The sequence below is a fragment of the Bombus flavifrons genome, chromosome 4 (genome assembly GCF_040668555.2).
Source record: "Bombus flavifrons isolate JBK064 chromosome 4, iyBomFlav1_principal, whole genome shotgun sequence".
NCBI classification, from domain to species: Eukaryota; Metazoa; Arthropoda; class Insecta; order Hymenoptera; family Apidae; genus Bombus; species Bombus flavifrons.
Genome location: NC_138445.1, coordinates 12882164 through 12894960, shown reverse-complemented (window position 1 = coordinate 12894960; position 12797 = coordinate 12882164). Strand labels below are relative to the sequence as shown.

The 12797-nt window shown below is 43.9% G+C and overlaps 1 protein-coding gene across 5 annotated transcripts in view; it reads right to left on the bottom strand.

The window, feature by feature from the left end:
* Cda5 (Chitin deacetylase-like 5) overlaps positions 1–12797 on the bottom strand; it is a 41643-nt gene that overhangs the window by 28711 nt on the left and 135 nt on the right. Inside the window, exon 1 of one of the 5 annotated variants that reach the window (XM_069110740.1) lies at positions 12230–12723. The exons of 1 other annotated variant lie outside the window; for it this stretch is intronic. In XM_069110740.1, the coding sequence (XP_068966841.1) occupies positions 12230–12302 (73 nt within the window). In that variant the 5' untranslated portion in view covers positions 12303–12723. Of the gene's footprint in view, positions 1–12229; positions 12724–12797 lie in introns of those variants that run through there. 3 more of the 5 variants (XM_069110742.1, XM_069110741.1, XM_069110739.1) reach the window with 3 other exon arrangements.

The window sequence follows — 12797 nt, the reverse complement described above, 5'->3', positions numbered from 1 at the left end:
GCAGAGGGTGTTGCGATAGATCGCCGTCAAGATACGATATGCCTTCGAGATAATGTGGATAATTAGATGACAATTAGGATCGATAGCTCGGTGTGTTGATTAAATCCTGGGTTCGTGGGTCGATCTCGTGGTGTAATACACCGTGGTTATTTCTGCTCTTAATAGACTCCTGCTTCGTGCAATTCGCCTCTTACGTCCCGGCTATATATCCGTTTGTAACGTTGGTGCGCAAGAAATAGCGGCCCCCGACCGAACGGAAAGGGATCGCTAATGCACTTCACGGTAAATGACCGCAAATTCAGATGGAATTGCCCGACTCGTCGATTTTTCGCGCGACTAGTTCCCTTGGCTAATAGTCTCGCTAACGATCAGCAAATTATGATTTATAGCCTGCCCATCGGCATACGTTCGATCGACTTTTCGATAGAATATTAGCTACACGTTCGAACGTCGTTTCGCGCGATTCTTCAACGGATCTACTCTTCGTGCCTGTAGCAGCGTAAATCCCTGCTGGTAAGGGTTTCATCGACCTGAAAACGAGTTCCAAGGTTGTACAGATGCAAGAGGCGTTGTTACCTAGACGTGAACTCTGAGACGTGAACGCCGCACACACGCGTTCACCCGTGAATCCAGGAGAGATATCGCGCTTAAATACATAAGCGCTTGGTATACAATCGGCTGCGATCGCGAGGTGTACGTACGCTTATGTACGTAAATATGCGTACGTCTGTGTTAAATTATCACGCCGACTCTTGTTACGTGTTCATACAGCATGATCTAGCCAGGATCAGAGCTCGAGAGACGATAAAGCAACCACCGATCACGTACGAAAGATTACACCGTTTGTTAAGTTAAGAACAAAAGCGAAAAAATTGATGACGCGAATTATATATGTTCCTATGCGTAACGACGATACAAAAAGCGAGCTTCTCGTTGGCGGGCGATTTCTCAGGTGTTAACAGCGGCAGGTAATGGATCAGGAAAGAAACACGATATTCTCGCTTTCCATCGATCGTTCGGGGACAAAAAGGAATATCGTAATTGTGGTTTACGAGTTCGCATCGTAGGGACTTGGGTTCCGTTGAGCAAAACTAAAAAAGACCAACCGGACTTTCCTGGGGAGAACCGGTAACTCGTTTGTGCGTGCTATACACATATTTCTCGATCGCGTACGCGTCATGATTTTTATCGTTTTTACGCGTTTCCACGGTCGTATATCTCGACAGGGGTCGATTTGCGAGGTGGCATCGACGCGAAACGAGTTGTACGATGCACAAAAGCAACAGGTCGAACGTCGAGACGATAGGCGGTCAGCGTGCGTCAGTATGTTCGTATTTGCCTCGATATACAGACTCTCGACACCGAGATACGTCCCTTCGATAGCGTTCTACGTCGAACGAGAGAGGGTCAGCTGTGAAGGCTTTCCAGACGCGAGAAATTCACCCATAGATATATCGTTGACATGCTCCACGTTTTGCCTTATACGTTCGCGAGTGATCTGCACGAGTTTTGCTGCGTTGCGACACATTTCTCGCGAAACCCGTCCTTCCACCGCTGACTCCCGATATGCAAAGGTAAATCGTGACCTGTCCCGTTGGTTTCTTTTCAGACCAAAATATTTCCAGGCGTCCGTCCGTCGTTATTAACGTCGGTGTCCGAACGTGACGCCTGAATTTCAATAAGAGAGTCAACCAGCCAGCGATCGAACTCCCTTTCGATCTCATTAGCGCACCGGATAAGCGCAGCAATGCCGAGAAACGCACGGTTCACCAACAAAAAATACCGCGTACTCGCGGCGCGGCACTCTAACGCGTATATTCTGCAATATAACTTTCTCCGTGAACGAGCTACTTGCTTGCTGCCAATTCGGCACACCGATTACGTTCTGTTCCGCTATGCCGTCCATACAGTTCGCGCGGAAACATTTTCTTTGCGATCTCGTTAGATCATGAAAGTTATGTCACACGAAGCGTTCGATACAGACGCGGAGTCATGGGAGATTCCGCTTACCATCGAAGAAAAAGATTTATACTGGAAAGATACGTGCGATAACGCGTGCGCATAATCGTAATTACTTTCTCCGTTGGCCAGGTAAATCTCAACCGGAAGGATCTCGATCGCGTTATAAAGGTCGACGCTATTCATCGCGAAATGGAAATCGCTGACTCGCCGTCTCTCTTGCGATTTCCTAGTTTCGATCTCATTATTCCGTTACACGATGATCGAACGTCACCACTCGTGACAGGAAATTTAACCGAGAAGATGGCAAACGCTCATCATGATAGGTAATCGCGTTATACGAATATTCGAACGTTAAAAATCGCGGCGAGCACAAAGGAATTTGATCTTTTATTGGGAATGAAAAGAATTGGAAAAGAACACCAATGCGGGTGCGTGCGACGTTGAGAAGCCGAGTTAATTCGCCTTTCTACGAGTGGAAGGTCTGTCGTGCGTTCTAACACGCGCGCCGATTACGTGCCACGCGTGTTTCTTAATACTGTATACGGTTACCGTCAGATTTCCGTGGGAGTGTGCAGAATCAGTCCCACGGATCGATCAAGGTTTTACGTTACCGATCGCGGTCACTCGAGAAAGGAGCAATCGTCCTTCTCTTTCTCTAGTTTCGTGCCTTTTTGCTGTCACCTTTATCGTGCCTATTGTCCACCGATAGCTTCTGATAAGATCTCCCCGCTCGCCGAGGTCTTTCAAACCTTATGGTTCTTTTGTTTTTCGTAAGCAATTTGCGCAACTTTCGTGGGTAGCTGTCAAAGGGGTTATACGTTGCATGGCGCGCAGACTTTTATAAAATTTCTAAAAAATGGAAATTCTGTTCATACAGAAATCGGTGTAGCGAGAGATAGATAAAGACAGAGAAGTCGGTGGGTAGAGACGGCGAATCTATTTAAAATAATCGATAATAGCTCGTAACTAACGTAGAATGTGAATATAAAGTGGCGCTTCGATGTTTCTGTTACTTTAAATTCCACGATGAAATGTCGGCGACTCTCGAAGGCGGATCTTCGTGGCTCGAACCTTTCGCAAAAACGTCTCAGAAAATGTATGCCACTTACATCTGTTACGTCCGATCTTGTTTTTGTCGAACTACAGCCAGTGTAAGGAAAAAAGGACAATCGAGGGAGAAAAGGACAAGGTTACGTTCGTTGTAAGGCGATCTAGAAGCGAAAGAATCGAGATCTTATCTGCACGTTGCTCAATCTAAAAATTGTTGCCCGAGGGTGGCCGGAAACCAGAGCAGGTTTCGTAAACGAAGGTCAAATATTCGAGCAGCTATTCTTTCTCTGTGGTTCGTTTGAATGTTTGATTTATCGAGGCCGTCAACGTCGACAAAAATTTGCATAGGCAGCGAAAGGTAGGAGGCCCGCTTTTGAAGGTCCTACGTTCATTTTTTTACGTCTCGTCGAGCGACTGCATTTTAAGCAAAATAAACAGAGGTTCTTTGAACTAAAAAGTTTCTATTCCACCAAAAAACCCGGTATTCTCAGCGGATTCTGTCGCCGAAAAAACCAGCAATAAGTTAGTCCAAAGTAGCACAACAATACCATCATAATGCCCGGTTTGTAAATTTGAAAGGCATTTTTTTGCATACTGGACACATAAATCGTCTCGCGACATAATTTCCTTCGATCGCTATCGGATTATTCAAATCGCTTTTGTCGTCGAATTGATATGTATTTGCATCGTAAATTAACGCGGACGCAAAAAGTGAAATATTTATCATTGACAGACTGCGAGATATGGTACGACCGAAAGATTTGCCAGCGATAGCGCGTGCGACTCTTGCCAAGAACGAACGAACAATTATAAGATTCGAGGGTGTACGCGTAACGGAATCGATTAATGAGATGCAGCAGAATGCACGAGCGCGTTATCAGGCCGGAACATTCTCAAGAACCACGAAGGAAATCGACAAGGACGCCTCGGACTCCGGGTTCAAGATATTTTTAGGTGGTTCGGAAATCTCAGAGCGCGGACACGTATGCTGCCCTTTCTCTTTCAGCTGGTTACGAGGACTTTGAGGGAAAGGACAAGACGTCGACCTTGAAGTGTAGACTACATTACCTTTTTTCTCATCGTTATAACGAAAATAGTGCGAAATGAAAGATGGTGGGTGGTACTAAAACTTAGAAAGAAACGCGCGACGTCTGAACGAACGGGTGACGGCATTCACGGAGGACCAGCTTCTTCGATTCCAAGTTCTACGTCAGTTTTGCGTGGATTCCAAAATAGTAGGTATGCGTGGAAAGTGAAACGTGCCGCGCGGCGATACACATACTTTGAATTCCGTCGAACTTAGCGAAAGGGTGACGCAGAAGCTGTTTTTAAAAATTTATAGCGGCGCCAACCGAACGATCGGAATGTAAATCGTGCCACATCGAAATGAACAAAAAATTTAACGAGTTGTCGTTGTTTCCTACGATGCCAGAAAAACAAGTTACCACGATCGGGCGACGATCTTTAATTTCCGCTAAAAAGAAACATCTGACACGAAGAAACGAAGAAGGAAAAGAACGCGGCTGTGTACACGGTTAAAACGCAATCACTCGACTACACGGTCGAATATCTTGGTTGAGAATCGCGCTGAATTCTTTTTCATGAATTCCTTAATTAATTAGACCATGCAACGTGAGCGCTAGTCCGATGATCACACGCTGTCTACGCCGCGCCGCAATGAAACTTTGTCTACACGATGAAAGTAATCCCACAAACGAACAGCCGTCTATGCGGAACGATTGCATTCCGTTTTTTACCAACTCGTCCGTTAGGCTGCTCGTGCTTGTTTGGTTTTACTTGTAAATCTTTACTCCGTAACACTTGTGCGACAGGAATACTTGAACGAATAGCGTATCGTCACTGGGTGAACAAGAAATTCTCAACGACTGTGTTCCCTCCTGGATTTTCAGTTCAATTTACGATCTTTCTGCTATCTGTGCTTTCCACCGATCTTCTTCCCTTTGATGCTACTTCACACAAACGATAATTTAAAATAAACAATTCGTTCTCGAGCAAGAACAATACTAAAAACTTGCCAGATTATTTTGGTAACATTATTTCGAATTCTCTTCAATTTTACTTGTAAATTACCGCTTATGTAATAGGACATCGAATGGCTGTGGGTGACTATTGGTTCTTTACGTGTAACGTGAATCGATTACACGGTGTGCTAATAATTGCAGAGGCCAGCGAGGAAGAGTTAAACCACAAGATCGCGACTGCGTTTCCTATGTGTTCGCGTCGAGTGATTACTCGATTGCATAACTTTATTAATACGAAGTAACCATTCGCAATCTTCCATTATTAGCGAATTTGTTAACCACAGAAATTCTATCTCGAACAAACTAGAAGGTAAGATGTCCCGAAGATATGAGAACAGCTACCATTACGACTATTATTGTATTTATCGACGTAAGATTATAAATTATTTGTTCCGAAACGCTAATCCTAGTAACACCAGAAGAAAACGTAATAAACAAGTAGTTATGAAATATCGAAGACAGCCAAACAGTACGCTGCCGCTTTCTTTCTCTCTAAAGTGTCAGTGAAAAACTGATACCGGATATTGACGACCTACATAGAGTAGTAGCTTCTTGGTTTTGCGAACAAGCCTTGAAAAAAACTTGACCGAATTGTTACAACACTCTGCCATTAGCATTGTTATTAGAAACAAGAAAAAAGAACAGGTAATCACAATTTTGCTTGGAAAAGTTGCTCGTGTGAAGCATCTGCTGCGTAATCAAGCATCTATCACGCTGTTTTCGCTATCGTTGTCGACGCAAGCGCACGCTCGCGCGAATGCACGTGCGAAAGTCCCGTGAGTAGTAGGATTTCGCTGAGTCCCCAAGCCTTTGGAATTGGTGTTGTTCCTCGCTTCGGACACCAACGACAGAGTGAAACTTCCTTTCTCGGCTATTTTCTGTACACGTGTCGCGCACTTCGTTTGCATTGATCGAAGTTTCCAACACACCAGACGACTATTGTTTCACCTAATTTGACAACTATACCGCGACTCGATTTCGTCAAAAATTATTCATAGAAGTTGCGGAAGAAGGAAGATTGGCGCAACGCTGGGTCTTGTGACAAGCAATTAATTTTCATGAGCAAGTTGGTCGGCGTAATTGCGCTAATGGTGCGGCCTCGGTAATTGCATAAGAATTTCAACCACGAAACGTGGAATATTTAATTGTTAGCAAGCTATCTGTCTAGATTTGGTCGCCTCGGGTCGCGGACGTTCGCACCAGTGAAAAGGCAAAGAGATACGGAGCGAGGATACCGTTCGAGTTGTCGAAGGAGAAGGTGAAACCTCGTTTCTCGATGTACCGTGGCTTTTCGAGGGCACGGGACGTAAGTGCGAGCGTACGCGAGCGTGCATGTCCTTAATACCCGTTTCATTTTGTTTCTTCCCGCGTAACTCGTAAGAAATAGGACACGATGACGGAGATGCGCACGTACATAGATTCAACGTAAATTGAGTGACCATGCAAGCGACAGAATTCATTGCGTATGTACGTAGAACTTAAATGCGTTCGATAAATGATACGAGAATGTTGGATAAAAATGGACGTGCTCGAAATTGGATAAATATTTCAAACACAGAGCATAGAGCATCTTCGATAAGCATAAGATCACGATAAATGCTCGCTCTTTTAGAATAACGATTTTACCAAGACGTATACGTTCGCCGTTCGCAACTGAAAGGTTAAACAACGCCCGGTTGAAAAACAATAGCAAAATAACGGTGCATGAAATCGCACGTCAATATCTCGTAAGACTAATAGAGCAGACACATTACGCCACTCTGGTCGATTTCGAGATAACATCGAGAGTGTGTCGTTCCATCGAACAGGATCTCATTTACGACGTAGGTAGACGATTGTCCGGTATTAAATCATATTGGACAAGCTTCGACATCCCTGACGACGTACGAATGCGTGGGCGTTTCTTTGCGACGTGAAAAATGCTTGACCTACGACACCAACCATCCTCGACAATTCTCTTACCGATTCAACTTCGACTTCGAGTAGTAAATCGGTGCAAGTTGCGTTTAACGAGCTACGCACAAATCCTAACTGTCTTATTTATTGCGCGCCTCTGTCGAATCTCTTACTGCGGCTAATAGACGACGTAAGCGAAAGTTTCGTCTCCTAGATTGGCAACGACTTTCAGAAATTTCACAGATAGACTATACAGAAGGCGAATATTTAATAAATCGATGGTTAATGCGATCAAACACGCGATTCTTGAAGCTCGATTGAGGCTAGCCTTATTCGGAGGAATCGACGAGTAGGGGAAATAGCACGATGACGCGATGACGAAGGATCTTGGATGTTTGACATTTGATAATCGGTGATGCGGTCGCGATAGGTATGGACGAGCAAAGACTCTACGAAGGTGAGTACTTTGATTTCGGTCCTCGGATAATTTAAGCTCAAGTTCAAGCTGAATTAACATCATCGTTATACACGCGAATGAACGATAAAAGTGGTTATTTCGAGTATCATAACGTGTAATGATCCTGGTTATTTGCGAATCCAAATATGGATCCTGGTTCATCGATCGGTCGTTCGGAGCTCTTAAAAGCGATAGCTGGTTCTACACGTATTATTATGGTTCTCGGCTAGTCATTTCCTCTACGTATTGTTGCGAATGTTTTACGACGCGAACACAGACGTTACCGCTGCGTTCGTAATAGGTAACAAGGTGTGTTAATACCATCTGGTGCTCTTAAATTCAAGAACTTAAGAACGTGCTTTGTACTTATGTTCGTTTACATAATTCGGCGAGATTTACGGTAAAAAGTGTCGGTAAATAGAAGTTAGAAGGAATTGACACAAGCGAGGGTCGCTTATAGCAGTCTGTCATGATCGTCGAAACTCGTTGTTGTTGTTGCAGAGATGGCTACGAAACCAGTCGGCGGTCCAAGGATAATGGCGGCTGAGGAGTCGAGGAACTGATATCGGTGCATTGGCCACGGTAAATTCTCTTGGTAATTGGCGAGCAGCAAGAGCTACAGCGAAGACATCGATGGATAATGCGGCGAGGAGAACGTAATAGGCAACACGGCGCGGTTCATGGCATAACCTATGTACGCCGTGGTAAATTCTCTCGGTAATTGCGAACAAGAGGCAGAGGGTGTGGGTGCTGATGGAATCCCGAGGGAAGGATAATGGCCGGAGAACGTTTCGCCGCGACACAAAGCGGCGAGTTTGCTGGTACTCGACCGGACAGATCCGTTCTCCGCGTATGCTAACAAACGGAATTACAAGCCTGCGATATTACGATATGGGATACCCTCGAGGAATACTTTGTCCGATGTGGAATTCTATCCTCGCTAAACTTCGTCCTCCCTGGTGTAATACCGTGAAAAACATCGAAACGTATGAGCATAATAACCGCGACACGGCGGTCGTCGATGAGAGTGAGAAGCAATTTCCCATGAAATCGATGGATAAGTCGCGAGCCGCCGTTCATGCCAACACCGATACGCGATTTATATTATATTCCTAAACTTACCATAAACACAGGACGCTATGATTGGCCGTATAACGGACGACAAGCATCACAAGCGAATTCCTGTAATAATTGCGAGGCAGAAGTGCAGTGCGGGTGCACTTGGAATCCCGGAGAAAGGATAATAGCCGTGGAACGTGTCCAGTCACGGTTTGTATCGTATTCCTTGAATATTGGACGAGCACGTACTACTCGAGCTATCGGTTTTAATACGCCGCGCGAACATAATTTAACCATCCGACTGTCGACGAATAAAATATCGTCGACTGGCTTACACGAACGCTTGTAATCCGGCCTTTTAAAGGAACAGTATAGGCGAATTAAAGTCGCGAATACCTATGCGATCCGGTTAAAAGGGGGATTCTGTTGGCGAAACGATTTGTTCCCCGCGACATACGTTCTATCAGCGAAATCCTCTCCTTCCTCGGAAAATATTGTAATAATTCGAACAATCGTTCGGTAAAAAAAAAACGCGATGGCTGATCTGGTTAATGTCAGAGAAAAACAACTCGAATTTCCGATAATTGGAACGATCACCGAGTAGGTTTCTCTTTTACTTGGAATGCTACAGCCCGAAAGTCATACGAATTTTAGCGAAATAATTTGCATTGCAGAAAAAGATCATTGTTTTCGGTTGGGAAAAATTACTTGTAAAAATTTGAATCTAAATTTTCAAATGTTTAAACCTTCGAAGAGATCGACTGGAGATCTAGCACAAGGCGCATAAATAACTCGAAGCTGTAATCGTGAACAAAGAAACGATCACGACCTCCTATCCCAAACGATAATGGAAAAGCTAGGGAACCGTGAGGTAATTCATACTCTTTTTTACAAGAGTACCGACTCGAGAGGTTTCCTCAAGCCGCACCCTGCGCCACCCAAACGTAATCTCGGTAATATTTCTAACCGAGCCCTTGACGCCGAGGTTGAGATTGGGGGCGGATAAATTACGGGGCGTAAACTGCATCCTGACAGTAAATTACTCGATAGCGGTAGACGATACCGTGGAACGTGGCGCCTACGCGTGAAACTACATCTACTTCCATAATCCTAGGACTCTTGATCCACAGGATTCCTGCGAGAATGTTACGAGGATACCATCGCGATTCCTATCTTTTGTCCGATAAATTTCCTTTTTTCTCGCGGTTCTGAGAAATCTCGACGTCGATCGACCGAGAAAGACGATGGTTTAATTGCCTGAATAATATTATATTCTTAATTTCTACGCATAGGACGGAATCTATTCCAATTTGTCCGTGACTGGAAGAGCAAGAACAAATCGGAGAGAGATTGAATAAATTTGAATACTCGTAGCTGCAGGCACGTGGCTGCGCTCAGCTGTTTTCATGGATAACATCTTCGTCATCCCGCGTAGCGGTGTATTTCTAGCGAGAAAAAAATATTGAAACCATCGTCGAAGGTCGGATTCCAGTGAATCTCTGCGTTCTATTAACGTGTTATCGCCGCTGTATCTTCGGGAAGTTACGATAAAGGTCCGCTGGCGAATGGCGCCATTCAGCGACGTATAATCGTTATACTCTCTCGTGTTGTTGCAACAAGATGATTCAATCGTACGTTAAATGTCGCCAATGTTAACATTTTTTTTTTTTCAACTTTTCGATAGCTTTTTAAGTAGCTCGTAAGAAATGCGTCACGTCGTAAGCTAAGATCTCATAGACTTCCCTAGAGTGAACGTAGCTGAATCGAACGTCACTCCTATAATTTTTACAAAAGCATCGATTTCCCAACCGGTATAATTATATATCGCTCGCGGTATCAAAGTTCACAGGCGGCTAGAACCAACGGCGGATGTACGTTAGAGCGTGCGCGTTCCTTGTTAACCGATGGGAATAGATTTCTGATTCTATCCACAGTCGCGGCGGGCGTCTCTTGTGCTAAGAGAGCACCGCCAGCAAACGATTTCGCAAATGGATCGTTTCCACGGCGAGCCCATCAACCGTGTTACCGAAATCTACCACGGTTGTTAATATTTTCTTTTGTCTGCATCCAAGTCATCTTTGAATCGAGTCGTTTCGTTCATTTAATAATTGAGATTAATAAATCGAATCTCTTCTGATACGATCATCACGGTTCACTGAGGCACGATAGATCGTCAGTTTTGCAATAAATTTGTTAGAGATCGTTTGTTGTCGATCTATTCGCCATTACTCGAGAATCGACAGGATTCACGTTCCAGCGAAGCTTTCGTTTCCCTCGCGAGAACGTAAGAAAATGATTTCGTTGTGAACAGACGATTTGTTACGGCAAGTAATTTTTGGCAATCAGTAAACAGCATTGTTACTTGTTACTCGATTACAAGCGGTTTCTGTTGATTGTCCGTTTCAACGATCGACGGGGAGAAACTCTTGCAATCGAGGTGCTGGTAGGTGGATTTCGCATGCGAAACAACCGTTTTGCGAAATCCTGTTACGGTGGCCGCAGACTTCAACGGAGGCGCCTAGGTGAATCGACGAAAATTAACAACCGCGAAATTGGATTGAATTTATTAGTACCGGATTACGACGAAATATTTCAAACAATCAAATTGGAAATCTGCGAGTTGTCCTAAATAATTCTTAGTCAACTTGGTATGCAAGATCAAAAAATGGATAAAAGAAGAAAGTATAAAGAAATCCCATTTGTGAAACTAAAATGATATTTCCTTAAGAAAATGTTAAAAATATTTAAACAGGCATCGAGTATTCTCGGCATCTCTCGATAAGAAACGCTAACGAGTAGCAGATTTTTCCCAAAGCAGTCCAAGCGAATTAAACCAAACTGGCTATTCAAGGAAGCATTTTAGAACGTGTCACCGTATTTGGGGTTCGATCGAGAAGGGAACCGCCGTGAACGTCGAGAGAGAAAAAAGGATCATGCGCACCCTTGGGGCACGCCCTCAGAGATCAAAAGCATTTTGCTTGATTTCCGCGTGTGCCAGTTATTCAACGATCCAAACATTACGTAAACTGACATTTTCGCGGCTAACTTAAACCAGTCAAAGAGCGCGCTAATCGGTATGCCATCAACTCGGACAGAATTATTAGCAGAATTAATCTTTTTGGAAACTTTCTTCACAGCGTTGTCATTGAATAATGAATATTTTATCTCGTAGTAAAAATATTAAATAAATAAACAAGTATACTTTAGAAATAAAGTTTGAATATCATAATTCTATAAAAAAAATTGCGAATGCATATTTGTTTTCAAGTTCTCTAGCAAATTTTTTCTAATATCTTTATTCTAAATTTATTTCGAAAGCCATTCCGAAACTAGTAAAATATCACTTGTGCATTATGTAACGCAAGCCGTAAGCTATTCAAGATATTTAAATACAAGTTTGTGTCGCGTTGCCGTTCACCACTTCGTCTACGATCGGTTTTCCTCTTCGACCTTCGAGAGTGATTTAAAGACGCCGGCGCGAAATACGTTTCGCGCGAATCGAATTTCTGTATGAACGAAAGCGTGAGCCTCGCGAAAAAATTGAACACCGCAGTTGCAAACAAAGAAAAAGGAGTGGCAAAAACAGCGTACTTGTACAAATAGTGATGTAATAAACCAAAAAATACCAATTAAGCATTCGATACAAAGCAAAAATTAAAATCCAGATATCAAAAGACGATATCTGAAATTCACTGTATCGACGCACGAAAATAAAGAGAAAATAAAATTTAAAGATAATGTTAAAAAATTGTGCAACACTCACCCACTCTTGATACGACCACCAGTAGGAGCAACACGCTGCTCACGATGATCATTGTCGTGTTCTTCTGTTTCATCCTAACCGTTCGACGAATTCACGCAGGAAACAAATTTCCAAATCGATAACGACAATGTTGATGCTTGCTATTCGAACGTCGGAGGATTCGCGCACATATGCGTAAAAATGGTCGCAAGGCGTATACGAAAATGAAAACTAAGTTAACCGGTGAAACGGTGATATAGCGCGAAACGGCCGACTCCGCGCCGACGTTGTTGCCGCGGTGGTTTCCTTTCGTTTTTCGTTGTTTACGTTTTTACCGAGCTTGATCCCGATCGAACGAACACTGGCTGTCTCCAGGTGCGTTCTTCTTGCTCAAGAAGTCGGTAAAAATTCAACGGGAAAAAGGGAAGGAAGGAGGCAACGAGGAGCCGGAGCAGCAGCTTCAATAGTAGCGCCGTTCAAAGCCGTGAGAGCTCCATCGACGTCGCAAAACATATGCTACGGTCACGAAGAGAGAAAGGTGACTGGGTATACGCAAGGCGTGCTCAATACCTCCTGTCTTCTTGGCATA